General features: G+C 38.2%; 9 protein-coding genes across 9 annotated transcripts; 3 read left to right on the top strand and 6 right to left on the bottom strand.

Moving 5' to 3' along the window:
• Positions 1 to 8,603: 8,603 nt before the first annotated feature.
• Positions 8,604 to 9,288, bottom strand: GCK72_014586 (uncharacterized protein; the record flags this gene model as incomplete). Its single annotated transcript, XM_053730361.1, has 5 exons — positions 8,604 to 8,694; positions 8,751 to 8,837; positions 8,960 to 9,037; positions 9,086 to 9,216; positions 9,265 to 9,288. 5 exons carry the CDS (start codon positions 9,286 to 9,288, stop codon positions 8,604 to 8,606), a joined length of 411 nt encoding a protein of 136 aa, XP_053585133.1.
• A 3,089-nt stretch (positions 9,289 to 12,377) lies between these two features.
• GCK72_014587 (uncharacterized protein) lies at positions 12,378 to 15,531 on the bottom strand (the record flags this gene model as incomplete). Its single annotated transcript, XM_053730362.1, has 12 exons — positions 12,378 to 12,430; positions 12,477 to 13,256; positions 13,306 to 13,678; positions 13,726 to 13,957; positions 14,001 to 14,321; positions 14,366 to 14,492; positions 14,551 to 14,836; positions 14,879 to 15,019; positions 15,114 to 15,167; positions 15,215 to 15,253; positions 15,301 to 15,369; positions 15,415 to 15,531. The coding sequence occupies 12 exons, from the start codon at positions 15,529 to 15,531 to the stop codon at positions 12,378 to 12,380; spliced, it is 2,592 nt and encodes an 863-aa protein (XP_053585134.1).
• A 927-nt stretch (positions 15,532 to 16,458) lies between these two features.
• GCK72_014588 (uncharacterized protein) lies at positions 16,459 to 16,836 on the top strand (the record flags this gene model as incomplete). The annotated part of the gene is made up of 2 exons (XM_003108165.1): positions 16,459 to 16,569; positions 16,684 to 16,836. The coding sequence occupies 2 exons, from the start codon at positions 16,459 to 16,461 to the stop codon at positions 16,834 to 16,836; spliced, it is 264 nt and encodes an 87-aa protein (XP_003108213.1).
• A 148-nt stretch (positions 16,837 to 16,984) lies between these two features.
• On the top strand, positions 16,985 to 17,391 carry GCK72_014589 (uncharacterized protein; the record flags this gene model as incomplete). The annotated part of the gene is made up of 2 exons (XM_003108166.1): positions 16,985 to 17,151; positions 17,202 to 17,391. 2 exons carry the CDS (start codon positions 16,985 to 16,987, stop codon positions 17,389 to 17,391), a joined length of 357 nt encoding a protein of 118 aa, XP_003108214.1.
• A 1,188-nt stretch (positions 17,392 to 18,579) lies between these two features.
• GCK72_014590 (uncharacterized protein) lies at positions 18,580 to 19,667 on the top strand (the record flags this gene model as incomplete). The annotated part of the gene is made up of 3 exons (XM_003086966.2): positions 18,580 to 18,850; positions 18,898 to 19,068; positions 19,117 to 19,667. 3 exons carry the CDS (start codon positions 18,580 to 18,582, stop codon positions 19,665 to 19,667), a joined length of 993 nt encoding a protein of 330 aa, XP_003087014.2.
• GCK72_014591 (uncharacterized protein) lies at positions 19,085 to 21,245 on the bottom strand (the record flags this gene model as incomplete). Its single annotated transcript, XM_053730363.1, has 8 exons — positions 19,085 to 19,245; positions 19,309 to 19,596; positions 19,806 to 20,005; positions 20,051 to 20,577; positions 20,709 to 20,771; positions 20,817 to 20,937; positions 20,981 to 21,147; positions 21,207 to 21,245. 8 exons carry the CDS (start codon positions 21,243 to 21,245, stop codon positions 19,085 to 19,087), a joined length of 1,566 nt encoding a protein of 521 aa, XP_053585135.1.
• Positions 21,246 to 21,420: 175 nt separating this feature from the next.
• Positions 21,421 to 22,010, bottom strand: GCK72_014592 (uncharacterized protein; the record flags this gene model as incomplete). Its single annotated transcript, XM_053730364.1, has 4 exons — positions 21,421 to 21,583; positions 21,628 to 21,773; positions 21,820 to 21,885; positions 21,930 to 22,010. The coding sequence occupies 4 exons, from the start codon at positions 22,008 to 22,010 to the stop codon at positions 21,421 to 21,423; spliced, it is 456 nt and encodes a 151-aa protein (XP_053585136.1).
• Positions 22,011 to 22,539: 529 nt separating this feature from the next.
• GCK72_014593 (uncharacterized protein) lies at positions 22,540 to 23,744 on the bottom strand (the record flags this gene model as incomplete). Its single annotated transcript, XM_003108149.1, has 5 exons — positions 22,540 to 22,618; positions 22,663 to 22,816; positions 22,868 to 22,958; positions 23,010 to 23,132; positions 23,691 to 23,744. The coding sequence occupies 5 exons, from the start codon at positions 23,742 to 23,744 to the stop codon at positions 22,540 to 22,542; spliced, it is 501 nt and encodes a 166-aa protein (XP_003108197.1).
• A 405-nt stretch (positions 23,745 to 24,149) lies between these two features.
• On the bottom strand, positions 24,150 to 27,073 carry GCK72_014594 (uncharacterized protein; the record flags this gene model as incomplete). Its single annotated transcript, XM_003108315.2, has 12 exons — positions 24,150 to 24,213; positions 24,259 to 24,372; positions 24,415 to 24,498; positions 24,665 to 24,811; positions 25,404 to 25,458; positions 25,504 to 25,642; positions 25,693 to 25,855; positions 25,900 to 26,040; positions 26,086 to 26,145; positions 26,190 to 26,255; positions 26,306 to 26,519; positions 26,929 to 27,073. The coding sequence occupies 12 exons, from the start codon at positions 27,071 to 27,073 to the stop codon at positions 24,150 to 24,152; spliced, it is 1,392 nt and encodes a 463-aa protein (XP_003108363.2).
• Positions 27,074 to 27,630: the final 557 nt, after the last annotated feature.

The raw sequence follows: 27,630 nt of genomic DNA on the forward strand, positions 1-27,630 counted from the left end.
AGTCATATAACAAAAAATTAAATTTGAAGATGATTTTTGGATTAGCGAGGATGCAAAAATAAATGAATTCACGGGGAAAACTGATTATTCTTCTTTTTGTTGCTCCAACGGAGTGACGATTGGCAAGTATGGAAAGTCTTCACGGTAACTGAGATTTATTTGAGTCTGAAATTTTGCTGTAATGAATCTCAACTCTTTACTAAATCTCAACTCACCTTCGCATCAGCAGAAATACATTCGAGTCGTTTAATAATCGTTCGAATATCACCTCTGGCCTCTGGAATATGTGAAGTGCACGTGGAAAGTAACTGTGTTACAGCCTCTCCACAATAAGAAATTGGATCCAGTTGAGCTGATCCATCTCTCATTGCATCGATGAATGTTTGTGTCTGTCGAAGTGATGCAAATGGAGTTCCTCCCAATGAGAATATCTCCCAAAGTGTTACTCCAAGTGGCCAAATCATTGTCTGTTCGTTATGAATCATTTTGTGATCTCTCTTGAAATATTCTGGCGGCATCCAACGAAGTTTTGTTGGTGCCTGAAATATGATCTGATCGTGAAGAAAGTTTCTTCTTGAACTTACACTTTCAGTAGTCATATCAAGAGCATGATGTTCTGCAAGACCGAATCCTCCAATCTTGACGATTCCTCTTTCAGCCAAAAGAACATTTGAAGTTGACAGATGAGTTGGGAATACATTCTTCTTGAGTAAATGTTCAACTCCATTACAACATCCAATCGCAATTGCAGCAAGTCGTTCAGATGAAAGGAAACTAGCCATATTAAATGGTTCTGTTCCGAATCTCGCACAACGACTCTCACGAAGAACTCCTCGAAGAACTGATTGATGAAGTGGTTCCCACATTAACATTACATCTGGAATTCGAAAACGCTTTGAAATTTTTATCAGGGAAATTTGTTTCCTTTTGCAGTTTTCTTCTGAATTTGAAAATTTTGTGAGTCTGAAGATCTGGATAACTTTATAAAATTCACGAAAGCATCTATAGTCTTACAACATTTGTATTTCTCATCAATAATTGCAAAAACTAAAGTAACTACCAGTACAAATCTGTTTATTACCTGATCCAGCTGGAGATATTCCACAAAGAGAAACAACATTCGGATGTGCTCCGGCAGAAATATTTGATTTCAAAAGTGAAGTTAACTTGATCAATTCTTCATCTGACAGACGGGATACATCTGAATTCAATTGTTTTCTTTCTTTGCTTCTCAACACTGATTCTCACTTTTCAATAAATAAACATTCACATCATGAACAGATCCATTATAAGAATTGAACATTGCTCTATGAATCGGACCGAATTTTCCCATTCCTACAGTAATTCCGAGTTCAACTTTATTCGGTTGGATTGGTGTTCCACTTTTAACAACATTTCTGAACGCTTCCAATGCTTCTCCTTCGGCTAAAAGGCGTTGTTCATCTTCTGGAGCAGCTCCAGATGGAACACGAGAGACTGTTTTCTGGAAAGGATCAGAAGTTGTATGCAGTTTAAAGTCAGTTGTATGTGTTCAGTTTTTCCGGTGACACGTGCTTATTGTTGACTGTCCAAAGAGAGAAAATTAATTATTTTATTTATTCATCATCATCAAAATATATTGAAAATAAATGAGATATTTATACAGAAAAAAGAACAGACACACACACGGTCACCGAAAAAGTTGGGGGGAAGGGAAATCTGGAAAAGTGGGAAAAATGGGAAGTGAGAAGGGGGGAAATGAATGGGTCATGTCAATAGGATTGGCACTTTTTGGGGTGATTAGATGCAGGAAAACAAGGAAAGAAATAACCGTATTAGAGCATTAAGAGAGAGAGAGAAGAAAAGAAAAGAGCAGGAGCTAGTTGTGGACACGGAACGAATGAAGGTGCTGGACGACGGCTTCCTATTGCCGAAGATGCTCTTTCTCACGACTCACCAGCTCTGTTGGTGGCGGATTTGCAGATGTGTAACGATATCCGTTTGAAGTTTTTGATTCCTTCGTCTGGAAATATCAATTAAATAGAGATATGCAGTTTTCGAATCTCGGTTTCAACCCTCTTACCTTGCAACATCTCTTCGAATAGACACAGCAGAGAGCAACTGCGCAAATGATGATGAAACCAGTGAGGCAAGCGACGAAAATGTTGCGAACTCTGAAAAAGTTCTCTCCGTTGACAAATCGTTGCCAGAAGTTTTGTTGCGATGGATCAGTCTCTCCCTCAATGAGCTCAACAGTAGTAGTCTCTTCAGAATCTTTACTTGATTCTGCTGAATCTTCTCCAGCAGCGGTTGTTCCTTCTTCATCATCATCATCCTTCTTCTCTTCATCATTTTTATCTTCATCTTCTTCTTTTTTCTCTTCTTCTTCATCCTTCTTTTCATCTTCTCCACTCTTCTCTTCATCCTTCTCTGTAGTTGTTTCAACATCCTCTTCTTTCTCTTCTTTCTCCTCCTCATCACCTTCTTCTTCTGCCTTCTTCTTTGCCTCTTCTTGGGATTTCAGTTTTGTTGGTTCAATATCTTCCAAATTAACCTTCAGAACTCCATCTTCTTCTTCACTTTCCTTCTCTTTCTTTGTCTCTTCTTCCTTCTTCTCCTCCTCCTCAAAGAAGTTTGTTCCTCCAGTTTCATCACTAACATCTCCTTCATCCTTATCCTCCTGAACAACAGTTGCAGATTCTTCTTCAGTTGTAGTTACAACTACTGAGTCATCAGATGGCTCATCCACAACTTCTGATTCTCCATTAACATAAAGTTCTGGTTTAAGATCGAATTTCAAATGTTCTGACTCCATAATAGTCTCTCCATCGTAAATTTGTTCATTTTTTGAGGCAGAAGCCTTGATTTGACGAGAGCGACGAATGGTGGCTGTGTAATATGACTCAAGTTCTTTGGCTCCAGAGAAAACATCCCGATCGAATTGAACCTCTGGTGGCAAATCATCATCATATTGATCATAGTTCTGGAATTATGTATTCTCTTCCTTCAATAATCACTGATTCCACTTACATCACTGTGGTCATAATCATCGTCATCTTTTGCTCCTGGTTGATCTTCTTTACTTTCCGACAAATCAACAAGAACTGAAGCAACACAAGTATGAATTCCAGCTGGAGTTGATTCCACCTCTCCTTCACAATGCTCTGGTGCCTGAAAACTAAATTATTGTTGCTCAAATTAAGATAGAAAAGTGCTACCTTCACTTGGAATTTATAGTGAAGAGTGACATTTTCAATCTTAAGATGCCTCCAGTATGGTTCCAACCAGAATGGTTCAATTGTCACGACAACGGATGAATTCTCGTTGACAGCGAGTGGTTGTGGTGGACGTTGAAGAGCTGAAATAAATCAAGTAGGGTTTCAAACTGTTTCTGAATGCATACCATCAGCATAACAAGCGGTGTATGTCTTCATTGTGAGGTTGGCTGGATGTTGGATCTGAGTCAAATCAGTATGACAGTTAGCAGCAAGAGTATGAGCACATGAACATCCTCCAGCAGTACGAGAAGCTCTTGAATCTTTTGGTCGAAGACAGACACTGTATCCGTTCTCTGTGCATTGACTACATGCTGAGCAAGCATCTGTTTTCAATGTATCCTCGTTTACAAGATTTCTAAGTCCATGATGAGATGCAGTATCTGGACAGAGAAGATCTATACATCCACCTCCAATTGCATTGTGTTCGATTGATAGAGCGCTGAAAATATGTTTTATTCAAGAAAGTGAAATAGAGTTGTAATATACCTAACAGTCAGCAGCCAACTGCTGAGAGCGACAAGTTTGAAACCCATTGGCTGGGCTTTTTGAAATGAGCGAACGAGATCTGAAACGAGAAGATAAATACTGAAGAGATATGTGCAGATGAACAAATAATGATTGAAAAGAAGAAAAAGGAACGAAAAAATGGAAAATCAAACTGCAGAAAAAACGATGGAGAAGAAGAAGAGATTCCACGTCACAGGAATGAAATCGAGAAGTAGAAAAAAGAAGAAGAAGAAGGCGTGGTCACAAGTGGTAGAATAAGAAGAAGGAATGAGCACAGAAATCCGATATTATGAAAATATATCTGCATGAGAGTTGGTGGGGTGTGGTGCCAAAAATGAGGAGAAAAAATGGGATTGAGAAGGTTTCAGAAGGTTTCAGATGACGCCGGAAGTTTGGAAATCAGAGAAAATGCATAACTGAAAACCAGAGAGCAAATAAAGTGAAAATGAGAGAATCGTCAGATTTGGAGATGGTTTTGGAACTGTGTTTTGGTCTTTAATTGGATAATATTGTTCAGAAAAGTTAAGATATGAAAGTCATAATTCTGATGGAAAAGTTACTGATAACAAGGCAAAAAAAAACAAAGCGATGATTGGGTCTTTTGTGAAAAAAGTGTGGATGATGAGTGTTGAGATGCCTTTCGTCCATTGAAAAAAGTTTTCGAAGAAGATTTTTCTCCCGCACGGGAAGACAGAGAAGAGGACACAATTTGTCTTGAGGCGCCACCAGAAAACAAATAGAAAAAGGAAGAATCCCCCGCGGGAGCACCAGGAGCAGAAGTCTGCGGGGGCATAACATGGAATGGACGACGGACGGCACGAAGAAGAAATGGATAGGCATGCAAATTTTGTATTAGAAGAAGGAGGGAGAGAGAGAAAATATGCGCATTTCTCGGTTAAATCTGGATCTGAGATGAACAAGAGCACTTGGCGCAATCTGAGAAAAAGAGGAAGCATCAGGAAGGTCAGCCAAGTGGATTTGGGTTGCCATTCGAAATTTTAGTAGGTATAGATGGGCGGTCTCTTCCTCTGGGCGGGAAATGGTAAGAGAAAGAGAGAGCGTATAATCAGCGTTCGAGCTCAATTTCTATTTGTCAAGTGATGATGAGAAAAGGAAGGAAAGCAGCAAAAAATAGGTGTGCAGGGATCACGTGGAATTAGAGAAGGAAACGATCAGTGATCAATGGGGAATTCAAAAACTGTTCAAATTGACAGATGAGAGCAACAGAAAATGAAAGAGAATGAGGTCAAGCGAACCGGGGGAAACCAGAACACATGGGTTTTAGTTGCAAAACTAAATAGAGCATTCAGAAAAGTGATAGTGGAAATCGAACCTTTTATATTAAACTAATTTTATATTACGATCTGAATCTTCAGAACATTATTTACAATGTTGGAGAATGGACCTGACCTATTCAGTTTCCTATTTCACGAAAAACTCTGAAAATTCTGATTTCTAAAGAGATCAATCAACTTCTCTCACTACAACTATGAGCATGGAGGTCCCATGTCTGCGAGGAAAACCTGCTTTTTTTGCAGGAATCAATTTATTTTACTGGGTATGGTCAAGTTCATAGATCTCCTCGAACCAGCATAACACGTGGATTCTAAAAAAAAATCCACGTCATCATTTAGGTGACCATGCAGGCAGACATCTGCAGCTTTTGGAATGCTCAAATCAATTCTTCAACCCTCAAAAAGCGACTGCTAATCTACTAAATTTGTCTAGGAAATAAACGGTAAATGACAGTGAAAACACAAACTTCCTTCCATTCCATTCCATTTTTTCTCTTTATTTCTCATTTACTGCTCCTCTCATTTCTTTTATTTCGAGTGGTTTGTTAGCCCAACTGTAATGAAAAAAAGCGTCGCGAACCCGGGCGATTATTTACCGAAAAAGTTAGTCATTTTTCTCTCTCTTCTTCTAATGTTTCAGAGATTCCCCCGCCAAAACTTTGCAGTTCTCCTGCCAACAGAGAAAACGACGGTCTAATTTGATGAGATGAGCCAAATATTTGCACAAAACTTTCAATTTCTACTTCAATTGCATTGATATTTTAACAGTATGAGAAACGGTATCAGAGAAGAAAAAAAGAAAGTAGGAGATTTGAGGAAAGGGAGAATACAACCAAATGTTGAGTGCTCATTGTAATCATTCTACAGTACGCTATGTATTAACATTACAGCCAAACCATCAAACTGAAAGGGTAAGATTACAGTACTCTCCAAAGTTTAGGTTGTGCCTCAATCAACCCATGGTTATGATAATATCTAATGTTTTAAAATTAACCCTTTCAAAATACCGGTTTTGTTGGAAAAAACTTTTGTTATCAATCTATGTAACATTATGAAATTAACTGAATGGAGCACCGAAGAGGAACCACTCAAAGACAATGCCTCATTTTTTAATTGAAAACAAAAGCACACATTGGTAACGGACACGTCAATTTTTGTAGTTGTAATTATACAAGTGAGGTGCAAAAGACGGTTCTATAGGCATGAAAACTGTAGCTTATCATGTTTATTGAGCTGTTCAAAAGTAAGGAACTTTTCCAAATGTTCAGATATTTTCAGAACTTCCTGTGCAGTACTGGGCAGTAAGCTGTTCGTTTTTGCAGTTTACTGTAGAACTAAATCTACTTTGAGCTTGCGAACTTGTATCACGGAGAACCATGATTCGTTTGAACCAAAAAAAAATTACAATTCATTTCTGAAATACGTCAAATTGAGAGTCGAACACCTCAAGTAATGACTCATAAGAATATGTGGTCTACTACAAAAGTGAAAGAGGTAAATAGCGCACTTCTTGAAACCAGCACAGCCTTCCAAAACATGGAATCTTCCACAGAAAAATGCAGAAAACGAATTAGCCTTTCCCGAATGTGAAGTTCATGTTCTTTTGATTAGAACTCAAACAAACTTGACTATTCAGAAAAAGGTTGATTGGGGAAAGAAAGTGAGGAGAGACGTATGAATATTCAGAATGAGTCACGAAACTAATAACATCTGAATGAGAAAAAGATATGAATGAGTCGCGGGCACTGTCCTCATTCTCTCTCGTTTTCATTTCATGTGTGTACGTTTTTGAGGCGAAAATGGTATGGATAGGGAGCTGGTGTGGTGGTGTAAGTCCTAATGAGAAGTGGTCTGATATGTACATATTAAAGTACAAATAATAGGTGCGGGGAGAGAGAGCTCACCCGAGAGCTGAGCTTCATGTCGCTGTTGACACAGAAATATGATATGTTCGGGGGTTGGTAGGGGAGCTGCCCCTTTCGGAAAAGGTTGCATCAAAACTGCCGTTTTTGGAAGAAGAAGAAGAAGATGTTGCAAGAAAAACGGTAAGTTGGATTGGGGGCGGTTCAAGGAGTCGAGAGAGAAAGAAAAACGGACGGATGCATATGTGAATTTTAGAAGAAAAAGGCAAACAATAACTGGGCACAGGAAGAGGAAAGCTTGAGTGGAATGTGGTCGGAAGGAGATTAGACGGGAAGTTAAGGTACATGTAGAAGAAGATACAAACATTATGAATGAGCAATTATGAAGTTTTTTTTGTTGGACAACAAAAGAAATGAGAATGGAAGTGAATAGGAAGGTTTGGAGAAGAAGTTGGAGGGAACTGTTCAGAATCTGATCAGAAACAGATAGATCTACTAAGTATCCATACTTCAGTTAATTTCGTCCCACAGTATACATAAGGTTTCATTTTGAGTGTCCTTGTGGCTCATCTGTTTTGTGAAAAATTGAAAAATTGTGTGTATAACTTCGATCGTACCAAAATACTTCTCATCCAGTGTAATGTTTTGAAAAACTGTGAACTTTCCATCCTGACAAAACGTCAACATTTCAATATTACTAAACTGTAATGCACTTCTTTCAACTAGTATTTGATTTATCAGGTAATTGATCAAAGAGATTTGAAGTGTCTTTCGAGAGGAACATCATGGGAAAGTGCACAAAAAGTTCAAGTCTGGAGAAGAAAGAATGTGGGAATGTGACAAATTGAGTGAAATTTCAAAATCCAGATTTCATGAGATCATCTTCCTAAGACAGTGGAGCAAATAAAAGTATTCCCACCAAGAGAAAGACACTTAAGAAACATAAAACTTTTGGTTGATGTGTGATCAGAAATGGGAATCCAAGGGAACATTGACTTCTTCTTCTTTTTCTGGATACTCTCACTATTCTGGAGTCTCCGCCGTCCAGTTCTCTGAAACTTGATGCGCCTAATTGCGTGACCACTTGCACAATGTAAACAGTGACGCGCTGGAAATAATGGGGGTTGCCGAAAGAAAAAAGAGAAAGAACAGAAGAAGGGGGGAAAATGAAAAGGGTGAGCATCACCTAAAACCGCCAACTGGGAGGTACTCTTCAAATAAACAGAAATGCGCTAAAAGCAGCACACACACGTATAGATGAAGCTACCGAGAGACAGTTAATCCGTATTTCACCCTTTCCGATTCGGAGCTTCTCTCTCTATCTAAACATAGTCTCTTTCCGATTACACGGTCTCTCAACTACTGTACACTGATGCTCTCCGCTTGGCTATCAATGCATACACATAGCCAGTTGCTATTCCATTTTGATAAGTTTCCACGTCATTCTCTCTCTTTTTTCTCACATTAGAACATCAAAAACCTCTTGAAAAAAAACCAAACGAAGATGGTGGTGCTGAGTAGATCGGATCAGATTTCAATCTTCTTTTTCATTACAGACTTTTGGTGGTGTCGAAGTTCAAACTACAAAACTCAAAATTAGAAAATTTTATAAGTGTCAAAAGAAGGATTCAAAGCGAAAACAGTAACCCGTTTAATTCAAAAAAGGAAAAACAAAAAAGTGTTCAAGTGACCAGAGAAGACGTGGCAGAATACGGAGGCGGTGGAGTGTTGGCAGAAGTCGATTGACTGGCACGTTGATAGGAAGGAAGTAGTCTGAAAATGTTGTTTCTCTTTTACGAAAAAGTCGTGAATCAAATTGAAAAACTAACGGGATATTTGAAGAAACAACAGAGACACTGCTGTCCGGAGTAGCTGGAGTGCGGCACATTGATCGGAGAAGAAGAAGCATTGAAGATCTGAAATCAGAGATTCAGAGTAAGTGAGAAAGTTTGTTTTTGACACTCATATAAGGATATTTTCCAATTTTTGAGAATATATCAACTTTTTGACAATTGATTTTAGATCAAAATAAACAAACCTGTTTGTTGGATTGCTTGAAAGCCACATCAGAATATCGTATGAAGAATTAGAAGTGTTGTAACGACTTATTGAAACTCTGAAAGTAATGAATTCAAATATTAATAAAATCTTCGAAAAAACCCACTTTGGTTTAGTCATTTTGCTCAAACCAATTGAAAATGCCAACGCGATAATCATCAACATAAAAATTCCAACGAAAAAAGTCAAATGATCTTCTGATTCGTCAACTGGCTCCACTAAATAAATCGGAGGTTTCTGAAATAATTTGAACATAATCTGATAGTTCTGAAATAGGAATCTTACATGACTTGTAGTTGATGGAAACATTGAAGTGGAACAAGGCGGCACCTGAAATATAGAGAAAAGCGTCAAAAAGTCATAAATAATGATGGAAGAGCAAGGGAAAGGAATACATCTAGGGGAACGAATATCCCACGGGGATTTCTCTGACAGAAATCTCGCATGATAAATACTCTCCTTATTTGTTGAAATAGTGTTTTCGTTTTGGAGAAGTTAGAATAAAAGAAGAAGAAAGAAGACTTGAAAAACATGGAAAGAAACTTGAGGTCACCGACTGAAGATAGCCTACGGTCATTTATTTCAGACGAAAACATCATAATTACAGTATTCCGATGGGGATATATAGTAGTTGATTCAATGTTTTTTGTTCGTTCGGAACTCTTTTTTTATCGATGAAGATAGTCTAGAATGTTTGAAATGCCTCAGTGAGTAAAAATATGAAGAAGTCACTGAATTCTTCAATTCTTAATCATCTACATAATGAGTTTGTTTGATAATATTTATAGTTTCGACCCACCCGTTCAGTATCATTTAAAAACAAGACAAGTTGACAGCATGCTCGACGTGTAAGATTCATTGGCTGATCACATAAATGAGGCTTCATTCTGTAATAAGAACAAGTGGTCAGAATTGGAAATAAAAATAAGAGAGCAGTTGAAAAACGGGCGGTTAAGAAAGACAGTAATTGAATTATTTCATTATGTTTTTCGAGACGACGCTTCTGTTTCTCTTTTCTTGAAGACAACAATTTGTCTATTCGACGTCTTCCAACATCTTCAGGAGCCGTCAACGACGACGTAACTGAACAACAAAATTGAAAAAAATGACTTATGCAAAAACGTTCCGTTCTTTTTCTTGCATTTGGAGGAAGAGAATGGAAAAAACGACGTTTGTGGTGGTGGTGAAGAGGAAAAAGGAGAAAAAAGGAAAAGAAGGAAGGACCCGACGGCACAATGAAATCAAACTTTTTTGATGGCACCACACCAGTGACAATTAGCGATTCGGATGGCACGAGGGGGGCGGACGTGACACATTTTATTGTGTTAAGGATTCAGATGATTTACGAAGAATTTACAGAGTTCATATCGGATAATTTTGGGATCAGATTAATGAAAGTACATTTTTCATCTGATTAGAAAAAGGTCTTTTTCTATTTTAGATTTTACAATGTGGAAAAGTGCAATCTCCTATTTGCAAAATTCTTGGTAAAATTCAATTTTGAGAGTACGGTATTTCTAAAACGTTTTCATGAAATTTGGAGTTTCTTGACTTTTCAAGAAGTTGAAAACTTCTGAAATTGAGAGAAACTGTACAGTTTCCCTAATTTAATTTTGCTGAAATATATCAAAACTTGCATGATATTCGTTCTCCGTAATCAGAAAACCTATTGATATCCGGAAACACCATTCTCATAAATAAACAATGTTTCCACATATTCTACTCAACTAATAAAATCGAATATGTGCAGGAAACAACGAAAACAAGAAAATATTGATGAATGGATGGATTTAAAAACTGTGAAAAAGGAGAAGAACGAATGAAAAAACAGATTGAAAAGAATGATTAATAAGGGAAAAATATGAATAAGAAGACGTGGAATCTGTGTGCTCCTCGAAGCCGAAAGTGAGCCTCCGGGTCACAAGCACCCTCCCATCTCCTTCCTTCTTCTGGCAAGAAGTCCCTGGAGACGATTGCCTAAGAAGGCGCCGCCTATCAAACTCCCATTTTCTGCGAAAAGTAGTGTCTCGGGCAGGAGCTCTCCCTGCCTCTTCCAATGCAAAATGCTTCGCTGGCAGATCTCGCAGCAACACTCGCGTTAAAATGATGATGCACCTGATTAGAGAGTGAGTGGAAGAGAACAGACAAGGGGGTGAGAGAATGAAGGAACACACTTTTTATAACTGAGAAAGAAGAAACGAGGAGAAGAAAAATAACAACAATAAAAGGAAGGTGTTTATGAAGTCTTCTGGAAGACAGCGCCCGTTGAAGTGACACCTTGTTTTCCACCAAACGAGAAGCTGTGAGTCGCTGGCACTTCACACAAGATCTTTAGACTCGAACGACCAAATTGTTCACTCATCTCCTCACTGAAAATAACAGAATGATGAATGAAATACTTTCGAATTTCTTATGAAAGTCGACTTACAATGTGAAATTACAAGAGAAAATAATGAATAGACCTCCTTCAGTCATCACTTGTTCAAGAAGTTCAAGATAAGCTTTGAGGCGGTTTTCCCGTTCTTCAGAAAGGCTCATCGCATCCCATGTTCCCTTATCAAGTATTACATCGAATTTCGAAGAAAGGAACTCGTTTCGAGGGGCAGTTATATCTAGTTGCTGGAATGAAAAATTGGTTGAATTATTGTTTAAAGTAATAGTGAAACCTCGAATCTGATGTCAACCAGTTGTTCTTCTTCGTTTTCTTCTTGTTCAGCTCTTGAGGTTGCATTAGAAAGATCAACAGCTTTCTGACAATAATCAACTCCTGTTAACTGTGAGAAACCTTTGGATCTCTGAAGATGATAACTTTATCTCACTATACAAAAATTGATTTAAATACCAATTTTCTCAAGACGGACCCATTTCCACATCCTAAGTCTAAAATTGCGGCGTTCTTATTGGTCTTCGAATCAATCAGATACTTGACTATCCTGTTTTCTGCTGAGATCCCAAACCAAACTTCTCCTTCATCTCCGTGTTCTTCAAAATTAGTGAGCTCCATTTCGTACCGTTTATCCCAACTAAAGAATTTTCCTTTATTGATGAAATAATAGCTGGATCTTACAAATCTTTTGTTCCAAGCGCTGATGGGGCGATTTCGATTTTCTCTTCCGCCATCTAAACTCGGGGAAACTTGAGATTGATCCCCACATTAGATTAATATGAATTGTGATACAACACTTTACACAGTTGATAACATAAGTATGATTATATATGTTTATTATGTTTAGATGCCGTAAGCCTATCCCCCGTTCACAATAGACGGAGATCGATAAATTAGTAGAAAACATACAACCTCGTACAGCGTTAATGTTCAAGTGAACTGAACATAGCAAATTGAATAATGAAAGATTTTGGTATGTGTGTAATTGCACAATTATAATTGAGGTAGATGTTTACATTTTGAGCATCTTTTTAAGACGATCTCTTGATGTTGACTCCTTCTTGGCTGAAAGTAATTGAATAAAAGCAATAACGGGACCAAAACAGGTTACCTGGTCTCTCCTTCTTCTCCTTTGGCTCTTTGGGTTTTTTCGGGAGCTTCACTTTCTTGATCTTCTCTCCGGAATACACTGCTTCGCATCTTTCCAACTCGTTATTACATTCCTCGAAAGTCTTCGTCGACTTATTTGGAGTTTCTTCGCCACGGGTATCAAGGTGAGACCCACAATACTCGGCCACGGACTGGTTGAGCTTGACTTTTCTTCCGGAAGATGAATGCTGGTTGTTGAACATGTGGACTACGTTTTTCTGATCTTCTGTTGGTCCTATGATGATTTTCAGCTTCATAGATCCACTCGGAATGCTTGAAGAAGCATTTATGGCGATTTCATCGACAACATCATCAGTTTTTATCTTCTTCACTTTCGGGATGGCTTCGCCACTTCCTTTCTTCGTCTGTTTCGAATATTTCTTCATTTTTGTTGGTGTGTAATCATCATCGTCATCAGGTCCATCGTGACTTTTGCGCTTATGTTTTTTGGGAATCGAGAGTCCAATCTTTCTGTTATGCATTTTTTCTTGATCGAGTATTAGTTTTTGGACAGTCTTGAAAATTCTTTTTTTCTCTTCAAAAGTAAGATCTGCGTCGGATCGGTCATTCCATGCTTCTGCTTCTGCTTCTACCCATCCAACTTCGTTTTTTCTTGCTTCTCTCGTCGCAATGTCCGCTAAGTCTCTGCGCAGCCACTCTTCCAATGTTTCGTAAATGAACTTCGCACCTTTCCACAAATTAGGATCTTCTTCACTCATGTCCGTCCCTTCTTCTGTCATTTCTGGAATTTTTTTAATAGTAAAAGGTGATATGAAAACAATAGGGAATACCTCTGAGTTTCGGAGTAATCACATTTTTCATGTACATCCAATGGAGATAGTCGAAGTTTGGGAAGTAGAACTTTGAAGGAGTGTTCAATGATTTGCGGACGGCGTTCTCGAGACGATAGACTCGCATTTGCATCTCAACATTTCCAAGGTGCAAAAAATTTCCTCCAAAAACAAGAGAATCTTCTGGAGTGTAAACCGCATGGATCCATCCGGCAGGAATCAGAAGTGTTTCTCCTTCATTGATTTCAACTCTCTTGACTTCGTCTTTGATTTTATGACCAAGCCACTCAGAGTTGGAGCGAGAGGTTTCATGTTTTTGGTATGCAGCGAGATTACTTTTCGATGGTCGAGCAATATAGAAAATTTTTTTACCCTGCAATTTTCTGATATGAGTACACTTTTATTTCGAGAAGCTCATACTTTGAAAATGTGATAATACACACTGCTTCCGCCGAAATCGATATGGAAATCTGTGTAGGAACCAGCCATCCCAGAAAGACAGAATTGTTCCACTTTCGGTCTAGAATCTTCTGGCAAATACAATTCTTTATGGAGAAGGTCTGCATATGCTTCAGATGATGGATCAGGCCAAAGCTTGTTGACCAAAGAGATTTCCTGCACGAATTGAGGAGGTTTCGCCAATTCTTTGAATCTGAAAACACTGAGATTGCAAGAGAACGAAAAGACACACTCACGCTTGGTTGTCGGAAAACTCCAACGAGAGAAAATTGTACAAAAGGTTTCTAGGTGAGGGATCACGGTACTTCTTGAGAAAGGTGGATAACTTCATGGAATAAGTGCTCTGATTGTAGACGTCAATTGTATCCACTTCATGTTCTGGAGACATCAAATCAACGACTTCCTCAATATCAAATCCATGCGGTGGCATTGTCATCTTCAATCCATCTGGGTTTTTGACAAGATAGACTTTGTCCCATTTTTGAGGTCCACCATGCTCGTAGAATTTTTTATGAAATTCGAACCCGTTTTCAACAACACAAGCTTCATCTTCGTTTCTGCAAGAACGTAAATGCATAACAAAAACATTTAATAATCTTACGGAAGAGGAAAATTGTGCTCCCAAGTAGTAAAATCCTGAATCCAAGTTCGAGAACCGACTTCTGTTGGTTTGTCAATTTGATGCTTATCAAACCATCGCAAACGATGCGGTGCAACTGCTTCGAACACTGAACAACGTATTCTTACCCAAAAACTCATATTAGTTACAAAATATCAATAACTCACTCTTGCAGGGGCCGACTGCTGGTAAACATTTATTACAGAAAAACGTTTCGTACAAATGATACTCGAATTGTTCCAAGCCAGAACAGCCAAAGTGATACCATCCATCGCAACTATCGCACCTAATCCATTCAGAATCAGGTCCCGGGGCGAGGTGGGACTTCTTTTTACTCATTGGCTTCTCTTTTTTTCTTTCGAGCTTCAAAGCTTCTTCTTTTTCGTTTCCCGATGCACCACAGCCTTGACATCTATCTTTACTGTCATCCGATAGGTCAGCATCAGAAGATCCCTTTAAAAAACCAAATAATTTTATACCTAGTTTTCTTTGTACCTCGCGTTCTTCTTCTTTTATTTCTTGTTTCTCAGCTAATATTTCAGTCTTCACGACATCAGATGCTTTAAGCTGTTCTGGAGTATTGGATGGCTTTTCATTAATCGAACTCGTATTGATGGGATGATCGAATGGTCGAAACTGAAATGTTTTATAGTAAGGTGATGCACAAATATGTAGATAAATTGAACATTTTCTATGATAAAATCAGGAATTGTGTTTTTTAAACGAAAACCTTTATATCGTCCTCGAACACATGTACTTTTCGCTGAGAATTGTACTCTCTAGTCTGAAAAAGATTAATAAATTGATTGACCGAACGGTGAACAAACTAACTTGTTTGAGCACCGACTCGATAGCGAAGTCGACCGAAGTCTGAGAAACTCAACTTTTTTCAATAATAAAAAACACCAGGAACTAACCTTCTCAATTTCGTTAATATCATTGACGTCATCGCTTGAAGGCTGTGTGCCTGTGAAGTTTTCAGCAACCTATAAAACGCAGCACTTTTCACGAGTTTCTGGTGAAATACGTACATTAGATGTTTGCTGAGAAGACTGAGAACTGTCACATTCAAGACTTGTGGAAGCTCGATCCGTTTGATCTTTCTCCGACACTCCGAAATTGGGTGCTGTTAGGTCATTACCATCCATTGTTGACACCCTGAAAGCAGAAACGATAATTTTGGTGCAACTTGGTACGCCCATGAAAAAAGTGAGAATCGAAGTTTCTGATAAGATTAACATCGGAGAGGTTAATACAGAGCTTATAAAAAATGTTCTTATTCCACGACAGAGCTTTTTGTTAATTTATGAAAGTATTTTTCGTCTTTCACTGCGCTAAGTGTTAACTCTCGAGCCAACGAGCCAATTTACAATAAACTCAAATAGTTTAAAAAACTAAAATTGCAGAAAAATATTTAGTTATAATGTTATTAATTAATACAACGGATTATATAAATAAGTGAAATATTAATGTTAAAGTTTTCTACTAAATAACTCGAACATTGATACCACGCAATTGGCGGTGTAAACAGATCCGATAATATTTCGATATTTATTTGCAAGCAGTACTGCCAACAGCGCTGAAATCTCGGAAGGACGATTAACGCGGAGAAGAAACTAAAACAGAAAGTGATTTGAACAAATGTAATTCTAGTATAGATTATTAAATGTTTGTTACTATTAAAAAAGTTTGGTAAAAACCGATACTTCATGTTTGATATTTGAAACCGGCTTCCATGGCGACCCGAAGGAAAAGCTCGATAAACAAATTCATGCTTCCGTATTCTCACATTTGGCACGTAGCCAAGTGCCGGGTCTCGCAGCGATTTCTCTTTTTCTCCTCAGCCTTCTCTGCGCCTTGAATCTCTGCGTCTCTGCGTCTCATTTCATAAAATGCACTTTATCGTTTTCAGAAAAATTAAGCTAACTTGTTATTTCTGCAACGTGTTAAATTTTTAGTAATTTAAATTGTTATTCTATTTATCATATTGCCACCGTCTCATACTCCCATTTTCGTATTTAACAACGTGTGTAAAATAACAGAATTCAGTGAGATCGTATTTTAATTGCAGAGAGATGAACCGTGCTATTCTTTCCTTGGCTAGAAACCAGCAGTTCATTCGTCGCTCGCTCCACAAGGGAGTCGACTCTACTCCACCACTCCGTTTCACCTCTATCAGCGAGAAGGTATGTAGCTTAGTAAAAATCAATATAATCTTCTAGTTGGATTATATAATTATCTGATAGATGTCACGAAATAAGTTGAGCAAGAGACTAATTCAAAGTTGCTTTATATTGCAGGTCGCTCTTTACGGACTCATCTGCGTTGCTTTCATGGCATACCCAACTTCCGTCCTCTTCAGACTTGACGATCTCCGTCCAAGACCAGACAATGCTCTTGCTCCAGAGGTCCAAGAAGAGATCGATGCTCGTGCCGCTGCCCGCAGAAAGTAGATAATTCAATATGTCACGAACCTTTGTGTAGACTTTTGAGAACAATAAATCGATTCTTGTTTTCTTCAATACTTTTTCAAAGTACATGGTTGATCCATTAAGAATAAATGATCTATCAGAATTATTCCACTGACGAAGCTACTATTGAATGTCACTTTTGAAGATGGTTCGTCAATGGTCTTGGAGAGGCACAATTTCTCAGCCGTTCGCCATCAAATTATTCAAAGGAGTTTGGAACGCACACCCAAGATTTGCCACTCGAACTGTGATGGTGCAAAACAATGATGTTGATGGAGCATTTGGACTCCTAAACAGGTTATTATACCGACTTTCTAGAACTGAAATTTCTACGCTGCTTGTTTCAGATTGATGGATTCAGAAGGAATGCTGAAGATTATTCGTCGAACACAGTTTTATCAAAAACCGTATATGCAAAGAAAGTCACTTTCGATGGAAGCTTCCACGGCAATTTTCAATGAAGACATGAACCGAAAAATGCGATTTCTCGTTAGAAAAAATCGTCCGGATAAGCATCCTGGACAAGTAACGTCCTGATTTTGATCTCCCGTATAGTTGTTTCAGTTTTTGTTTGTTTGTTTCTATGTAATAAAACTTTTAAAAATTCAAAACGAAGAAGAAATAGAAAAACCTTTTCACACAATCAGCAAAATTTTTTAAAGGATTTTCATGAAAGATCAACGCCATAAACGATTGTTAATCAAATTATCGAGAAAAGAGACAGTAAAAACATCATTATTTCAAAAAACAGTTGAACTATTTATCATTTTTTGTTCTTCCTCTTTGTTGATTTTTTCGTTTTTTCGGAGTTTTCAAGACATAGGCTTTCCACATGTTCAAGAGTATCATCTTGATCTGACTTATCCTAAAAGTTTATACGAATAACTGTCTTGTTTCTATAGTCTAACCTGATAAAACCCGGCTGCCATCTTCTTTTTCTTAACATCCTCAACTTCTTTCATCTTTTTCATTTTTTCACTTTTGGTTGGCATCTTTAAAAATGAAACAATTGAAAAAGAAACATTTCAGTTAAAGAATCTTACAACGAAAACAGGATATGACTTCTGGGATGATTCTCCTCCTTTTCTCGACTTCTTCCTTTTGAAAATCTGCAGTTAATCTTCAAAAAATGAAGGATACAGTAACCCACTTTTGAAAAACTTGATTTTTTATTTCTGCTTCCACAAATGAGGAGGATTCCCAATTGAAAAATAAAAACAAGTAACTGGAAATTATGTCTTATCTCATGGAATCACTGGTTAGACCCACCTGGAATAGAATAGGAACGTTCATAGAATGCATTTCGTGGTGAAGAAATAACAAAAGAATATACCATTACTCTAGAACATTTATACAGAGTATTTCTGATGTCAACGGGGCATTTTGTAGTGTTTTAGAGCAAAGAGCAGATTGCGGTTACGGTAAGTGTGCTTACCAATTCTTCTCAAACTTCACAGCTTTTCCGTATGAAATATTCACTGAAATTCAACATTCGCAACATAAAACCATCCAATGTTTTCTTGTTCCTTCCCTAGAACTATACAATTTTCTTTTCATTGCGCAACGATTCATTCCTCCGAAAGCCGCCATCGAACATGCCAAAACTGCTTCCACCTCGTTATCCAAAAGCCGTCCCTCAGTTACCAAACCGGTTGTTCCTTTTCTATTTCTTCGTTCTATAAAGACTTCTCCCCGTCACTTTGTCACTTCTTTTCTTATACGAAAATGGTCGTGGATAGTGCGGTTATTGCAACATGGACAAGTGTACTTGTCAGTGTATCATGTATTGCTTTTTGTGCTTTCTTTGCAACATCTGTCTGTGATGACATCAATCAATTTCTTGATGATTCTATAATTAGTTTCAAAGAAGGACAAGGAAAAACTGATGATGCATGGAATGAAGTTGTTTACTTGAATGATAAAAGATTCAAATCGGATCTCGTCAGTAATTCTGCCACTATCCGTCAAAAACGTTCTGATCTTCCAGCTCATTGCAGTAAGCTTATTATTTTTCGTTTATTTTTAACCCTCATGATTTTGCAGATTGTCTCACACAGAATCAATGCCCGCCTGGACCACCTGGACCACCTGGCCCAGCTGGAATGGATGGAAAACCAGGAGAACCTGGAGTAGCAGGACCACATGGAATGTCTGGATCTGAACTTGTGAAGATTATGAGAAATGATGACACTTGTATCAAATGCCCTGCAGGCGGTAAGAAATCTAATAGTTATTTGTATCCATCTTCATTGTTATTTCCAGCCCCCGGACCACGTGGAGAACCAGGAGCAGTTGGAGAACCTGGACCACAAGGAAGAGATGGAATTCCTGGAAGATCTGGAAATGTGGGACGGCCAGGACCACCGGGACCAGCTGGAGACCAGGGAGCCCCTGGACCAAAAGGATCGCCAGGAACTCACGGTAGACAAGGAATGCCAGGAGTTCGTTATTTACTCGGCGAGCCGGGACCAGCTGGATTCCCAGGACCACGCGGAGCACCTGGAAAACAGGGTCCACCTGGAGTTGCTGAAGAAGGACCAGATGGGTTGCCAGGACCAGCAGGACCACCAGGAAAACCAGGAATGCCTGGACCAATGGGAACACCCGGCCAACCAGGAGAAGCTGGAATTCCAGGAGCAGATGCTGCATACTGCCCTTGCCCAAAGAGAGAAGCACTTGTTGAGTCATCTGTCATTTCACAAGAAGTACCAGAAACCGGATATGGTGATGGAGGAGACAAGTCTAAAAGAGAAAAGGTCGAGGAAACACAGCAAGAACAGACATACGATATCTTCAAATTTGGACAAGTCTGATTTTTATTGCCGAATAAAGTTGTTCATTGAACAAAACACAATATTGAAAGTAAAACTAATAACAGTGTAAATAAGATCGAGTGCATAATAATTAAACCATCAAGTTAGGTGAGTAATGCATCTTTTCCGGGCACCCACTAGTGCGCTCATCATTTCGTCTCTTTCGACCGCCAATCCCACAACGTCCACTATCCTCATCATCTGTATCAGAATCAGATGAGTCTGAGGAAGAAGAGGAAGAACTGGAAGAGTCGCTCGACGATTCATTCAAGTTATATAGTGGTGCGGCCGAAGAAGAATTTATAATTTCTAGAACTTCGGGACGTTCTGCGGCGAGTCTGAAACATGAAGATCTCATCAAAAAATTGGCACGCTAGGGATACCTTTTACGCCAGTGTTTGCTCAATTTCGGTCTGCCTTTCACTGTTTTAGGCCAGACGAGATGCAAATTTTCAACAGAGCAGTAATTGTGAGTAACGGCAACAGTGAATCCTTCATTGATGACAACATGCCACCAGCCAGATGGCACGAACATAGTCTCACCCGGACCTTGACGACATTCGATTGGGGCATATTCTTGTGGCCAACTATGACTACGGACTCTGTTATAGACAGTTCGAAACCACGTTATTCCTTCATTGGGGTGTTTTCCTTTTTCATGCGACATTGGTTTGACGTAGTCACGAGGTGTGTTGGGAGGAATCAACACCCATCTTTTATATCCCACGAGCAACGAGTTCCAGGCACTTGTTCCGAGTGGATCGATATGAATAGAAGTTCCAGAACGATCAGGTCCCATCACGAACCATCGATGCGGCGGTCGCTTCTTACTATCGGCGTAATTGAAGAGGTCGTCTTCAAAGAACTTTGGAACCTTGTAGTCTTCTGATAGTTTCTTCGTTTTCCTTCTCTGAAACAAAACAAAAATAATTGTTAGATGATTAATTTAACCTCAGCAAAGCTGCTATCAAATATGTAGAGAGGAGAATCGTCTCTGTTGTTGAGCATATAATCGTGGTAGTACTTCATTTTCATTCTCACCGAGTTTCCGTGATCATCTTCTCCGCACTTGAAATTTTGGTTACGGTATTTCTTTGATAGGCGCTGTAAATTTATAATTAGTTAACGTCAGAAAATCTAGTATCTAACATCAAGAGTCCATTTTTCGTTCGCAGCCCAATCCTCTGTCAATCCTGTCAAAATGACAGGGACTCGCGGTCTTTCGAAGTCTCGCCGGAATTCTTCTACGGAAATTGTCTTTCCATCAATTCTGAAAATAAGAACACAGTTTGTTTAGATATTGTTGAAAGTACCGTTGAATGGTATCTTTTGGAGGTGGAAGTTTGAACGATTCGGCATATCCTAGAGTGTCCCATCCAAATTTTCTCAACTCAGATCTTGCTTTTTCTTGTGCATAAGAAACCCGTTTGTAAGTACGCGGTAATGAGTATCTATCCTTCCCCAGCGACATTAATTGTCTCTAAAATACAGAGTTTAGAGTGTAAAATTCTTGAAACCTGAAACTGTATTTATAAGGACCTTCATATCGTCTAGAAACTCGGAGGCGAAGGCGAACATTATCGAAGAGAACAGAAGAATATTCCCAGATATTAGCTTCTTCCGTTTCCTTTAGCGTGGCAAATACAAAATAGGGCGGGCAAACCATCGGTCGTTGAAATGAATAACATAACTCTACGTGATAGATTTATTAAGTTCCGATAACATATGTTGTTCCTAACGATAAAAGTATGGATTATTTGTTGCATGCTGCTTCCCACGCCGCGAAGAGTCCGAGTGGATCAGCCTTTCCTTTGTCGACAACTTCCGATTTTCCATCGACAACTACCATCTTTCCGGCTGCGTTGATTACTCGAAGCACTGGAATGGTTTTTATTTCGAACTTCGATTGATAGCGTCTGAAAGTTATGACTGCGATTGCATTTCTTATGATGCAACTCACGTTAGAATGTCATCTCCATACTTAACGCACAACCAGTCTCCATGTTTCTCCGTGAAGTTTTCCTCAAGATCGGCCTTTGACCGATCTCTCGAAAAGAACACGACTTCAATAGGCTTTCCAGCCTTCTTCAAATGGTGATAGAAGCGCTAAAAGATGTCAACTGAATGGAAGAACTACAACCATCTTACTCACAACAAGCTTCGGAGTGAACTGCTTACAAGGCGGGCACCAGCCAGCAGAAAAGTACAGGGCAACAACCTAAACATTAATAAACTAGAGTCTTTCTTTCTCTATATAACAACTTTGCCCTTAAGTGCTTCTTCAGCAGGTACTTCGCTTAAATCTTGTTTAAGGAGCATCACTCCTTTCATGAACTCGGACATTGTAGGAGATTCTGACGTAATTCATGGATTGATTTTGTCACAAAACAAAAATAAATTAGAAAAATGTGAATAAGCCCATTTAGAAGGTGAAATACACGGGGTTGTCAACAATTTAATTGTGCTCTCGGAGTATAGCAATAAGGATTGAGGATAAGAGAAAATGTGAATGGTGGGAAACAGGAAGAAATGAAGATCGAAATGAGTTATGAGGAGTAGTCTAAGGAAAATATGAAAAAAACTACTCGACATGCAAACCAGTTATATTTGATAGTGAATGCTGGCATACGAAAAGTCGAAAAGGTTTGACTTTAAAGTTCTAGTTCTCGTATTTCATCAAGCACGAAATGAAAAACGAGGCGTTGCAAAGCTTTTGGTTAGATTGAAATTAAAGATATCAAGAAAATTGCTTTGGTGCTCAAGTTTCGTGTTGTGTCAACAATCGTTGCCGCTTAAAGAAATTGTTAACTAAATGAGATGAGAGGAGGAAAAAAGGAAAGTTGAATGAATGGAGTGATATCACGACGAGAATCTATTCGAGCATTTGCTTCTGAACGACTTCAGCTGCGTATTTCAATGCTTCCTTCTTGACCCTCTTTTCGTACTCGGCTCTGAAAAAAACAACTCTGGAAACTGTATCATAAAAAAAATTTACCTGTTCTGGCAGTAAATTTGGTATGCTTCAGCTTGAGCTGGATCTTCAATGTTTGGATTATTCAACAAATCTTGGATACCAATGAGGAGCTGCTTGATAGAAATTGATGGCTTCCAGTCCTTGTTTTCATCCAGAAGGGACAAGCAAACCGTACCTAAACAAAAATGAATAATCTGTAGGATACTTTCTCTAACAATAAGCTTACCAGATGGATAGACATTTGGATGGAAAAGTGGTGGCTCGAATTTGCACTTTGGTGGTGTTGATGGAAAATCATCTTTGAAGAGCATTCGAATCTGTAAAATTCACGTTTTGCGAACATTGTGAAGCAAATTTTGATTTCTCACTCTGTAAAGTCCGCCCTCCCAAATAGTGTCTTTTCTTCCTGGAATTGCACATTCCCAATTGAACAGGTTTAACGTTCCGTCGGTGTTTTTCACTGGTTTGGCTATGAATCCAAATGGGTGATCCTGAAATGAAAATATGAAAAATGTTATGAACAGAAACCGTTTCAAATAGTATGATAGAACTTTTTCGATATTTTTCACGAATATTATTCAGCTTTTTTTAATTTCAAATCATAAAACATTCCAAGGTCTTTCAGGAATTAAAATAACATCCCGTAAGCGTACTGACTGGATTTTCGTAGAAATTCAGAAACGTTGGTACATCTTTAGAATATTGACGATTAATATGTTATTTGTTATTTGTCTACAAATCTACTGACAGCAAGAAAATATGGTGTGAAAATAGTCAATTTACTCATTTCCATATACTGAAATCCTCGCGAACACTCAATTAGATGAAATATGAAGAATATAAACAAGTGAAATACTCAATTCATCTTTAGCCGAACTTTGAATTGTTGAAATTCGATACCTACTATGTTCTTTCCGGTAAAAATATAATTCCGGTCGTTTAAAACTAGCATAACAGGAATGGATTTATCTAAATTTCTCACTTTGAACTCATGCAATTACTAAATAATTTATTAATAAAAGCGAATTTCGGCAGGTTTCTCAACGTACCTTCCGCCAGTGCTTTCGTTCTTCAGCAAGTCGTCCTGCAGCGATTCCTGACATTTGTTTGGCTTTACACTGAAAAATAAAAGTTTAGAGTTTCAAACAAAATTAAATCGAAAGTTTACGAGTCGAGAGAAAATTGAATATTTTTAGCGAAATTTGGTCAGTCTTTCGTAACAATTGAGAGATGGGAGGCGACAGAACGCGCCAGCTTACGGAAAAATTTGAAAATAGGAACTCGCGCCCAAAAAATAAAAAACTGGCGTGAGTACCGCCCGTGTTTCAATCGATAACGCAACGTGCGGCGCGCGGTTTTCGCAAAAGCAGCGCATGCGGTTTCCGCTGACCACAACAGAGCTGACCAGTACTCAACGGCTTCCGATGAACACAACTTCAGTTGTTTGTGGAAAGAAAACAGATAGAAAAGAACAGAAAAATGTTTATTTCCTTAAACATAGCTCCAGATCAGCTGTCCTTCTTCAGTTTTTCTCCTTCTTCACGAACTTTGGTTGGTGAACGACTTTCTGGGCTAAAAAAAATTTAGGATTAAACTTCAACTTGTTAAAGTTCCCACTCGTCAGGTGTTCTATCCATATCCGGGTTGAGTGAAGGCCCGGAGCAACCATAACAATAAGGTTTGTACTTGCCTCCGAACAGCCAATCCATATCATAGAAAGGAATGAATTCTCTAAAAACAAAAGTTGTGTAATAGTAAGGCCGAAAACAGTACTTGTTATCTTTTAAAATTCTTGAATAGTTGATAGAAGCTTTCAATCTAGGAGTGAGTAGTCCTCCGTATATCCTATTCCACTCTCTGGAATTATAAACTCAATGTTTCACATTATCATACCCAAACCTCAAAACAAGAATTACAGAAAGAGACAGTAATGAACCGAAGAAGGGAAAGAAACGCGTGAGGAATGCAGAGAGGATCCTAAATTTTAAAAGCTCATTTTGAAACATTTTGGTATCATAATTACATGACAACTGCACCAGAGCATACAGATAGTAACGATGTCACAAACAACTGGTTTGGTAGATCATCCGTAATTGTACTTTTCGTTGTGGAATCGGTTCCATCTAGCAGTTCGGTAGCATAATCTGCCAAGTTTGTATGCACAACTTTGCTAAAATCGAAATGATGAATGACCGTAACAGCGTTGTTGAATCTCACTTGTCTTCCGGAAACTCGAAAACATCACTTTTCGAACTCATTGTTAGGAATGAACAAAATTCGATTTATTGAAAGGCACATCTTGAAACGTGTAAAACGTGTAAATCTAATATCACAATTATTGGATCATTAAGTTTTAGGAACAATAGAAAATGGAAATGTGGAGGTGAACGCTCTGATAAGAACTTGGATACGAATAAGATCTGTTATAACTCAGAACTGAAATCCATTACATTTTATAGTCCGGATTATTGGACAGTTCTCATTCATATTTCTTATCAGAGACAACACCGAAGTGAGGAGCACCGGGCGAAGAAAGGCACGGTTTGTATGGCATTTGTAGGTCAGATAGAATCAATAATTACAGAAAATTATACTGAATCACTTTCTAATTTCTTCTGCAGCATGAGCAGAAAAATTTGACGAAACGTCTGCGATAAGGATTGAGAAGGAAAAGAGTCAAAACAAGGAAAACGTATGGTCGAACAATAAAGAATGTCAGGTGAAGTGGAAACATTTCTGAAGCAAAATGCATTGGAAGATACCAGTCGAAACCAAGAAGATGTCCGACATCCGAAGCAATTGTCAAACCAGACCAGACTGTAAATTATTGAAATAAAGGAATCAATAATAGGTGAAACATACTGAGATATGGAGCAGAGAGAGCGTGAATCAGAATACTGAAAACGACGAAAAGGAACAAACGAAGTTTACTGTTTCTGACGTGCTCATATGGAGATGTCTTCGTCACTTCGTCCTTTCGGCGGCAGAATAAAAAGAGCGACTGAAAAGCATGGGAATCATGAACAATGTTTCGTTTTCAAAGAATCTTACGGCGAAAAATTGAGTGACGATGATGAATGTGAGGACGCAAGCAGTGATTCTGAGGACGAAAAGAATGAAAAGATAGGCCCATTGTGGGATTTCGTAGATTGAAATCAGAGTGTCGACAGCAGTGAAAAGGACAGGAATGATTTGGATTTTGAAGAATGAACTGCTGAAAAATATGAATTCTGATGATCGAAAATGAAGAGTTCATACCAAATTGGATCGTAAGTGATCTGTTCTGGACGGACAATTGCTTTGTGTGCATAATGGAATACGGTAGTTGTCGAGAAGAGAAGACTCCAGAAGATGAAATCTCCAGCCACATAGGACACAATTGAGAAGAGTTGGTCCTTTCTGAAAAAATTGAATTCGTTTTGAAAATAGACAAAGAAATCCTACGTGTACAATTGATAAGTTGTGTACTTTTGAAGAATCTGTCCGTAACTCTCAACGGCGTGTCTGAAAAGAAAAAGAATACATAGATAATTGAATAATTATCTCACTTTTGCCAATCAGTCACAGTCTCGTTTGCTATTGGAGAGAGATTGAAGTATTCCCAGTCGAATTGTCTGAAAGTAAACAAATCAAATCCAACAGAATTTCTCGTTTTAAAGCTTACTGAGTTCCAAAAATGGCAATACTGGCTTGAATCTCAGTGAAAACGTCAAATCCTGTTTCGATGAAGAGTGGAATTATGATGAAGAATACGAAGAATTTGAAGAAATCTCGACGAATGGTGCAGGAGATAGTCAGAAGAAGGATGATAAGGAGACATTTGAATGCAAGAAAACCAATTCGAAATGGATTCGGATGGTAGTCAATCAGAATTGGAGCTGGAAAACATGATTAATGAAAAAAGTATGTTGAATTTTTTGTAGAGAAAAATGCTATTTTAATCTTAGTAGGGTGTGCGGGGTCGCAGTGGGTTTTTGATATGTGATCTATATCATACTGAGACCATGCCATGAACGAAAATGAAGTTAAAAAAATGACCAAGAAAGTATCAGAATCTGGGGACATCCGTATATGGGTTTAGATTTTCACGATGAAAAATAAATTATCTTGAAGGAGAGTCGGAAAATCAGTTTGAAAATAATTATAAGCTTTTAAAGTGCTCAAAAATCCAGACTTGTTAAGAGCCGGGCCGCGCCGAAATCAAAATTATTTTCAGCATTTCCTTACTTAATTCGAATTGTTTTTCACACGCAATAAATTCTAGGCTTTCAAGAATCAAAAACCTACGAATAGTGGTAGTACTCAGAATATCTGAGATCATTGTCGTAGTCGTTTCATTTGAAAGAAGTCCCGGATCCACTTCTGAATTTGTCAGAAGTGTCTGAACTTCTTCTGGAACACTCCCACTGAAATCGAATGTCTCCTCCGACATTCTGAAAGTATTATGAATTGAAAATAATAAAAAGAGGTCATATGATAATTTATGAGAGCTACAAATCGGAAAACGACCCGTGTGAAATATGAAACAAACTATCAAGTTTCAATCATCTGATTGATCGAATGAAATTACGTGAGAGATATAAGTTCCGGAACTAGAAAGAAGAGAAAAGAAAGAAGAAGAAAACAGTTACGAAGATAGAACAACGAGTGGCAAATACCGAGAAGGAGATGAACAAAAGGCAAAAAATTGGCCATTGAAGGGAAAAAATGAGAGATAGAATAGACAAATGATTTGATGAAAGTAATTTGTACCGAAAAGAATTGAAGAAGAGAGAGAAAGAGAACGAGAGGAAATGATGAATAGTTACTGTAATCGAGTGTGATATAACATTCAGAAACTTTTGAAAATAAAAAGAAAAAAGAAGAGAGAGATAGAAAGGTCCAGTCTTTTTGATATATGCAAATGTGGGAAAACGGATAGACTTATTCATCTTTTTGGATGCATTTTTGACATTTGAAAAGATGAGAAAAAAATTGTCGAAAATAAGT

This window comes from Caenorhabditis remanei, chromosome IV, assembly GCF_010183535.1.
Source record: "Caenorhabditis remanei strain PX506 chromosome IV, whole genome shotgun sequence".
Lineage (NCBI taxonomy): Eukaryota > Metazoa > Nematoda > Chromadorea > Rhabditida > Rhabditidae > Caenorhabditis > Caenorhabditis remanei.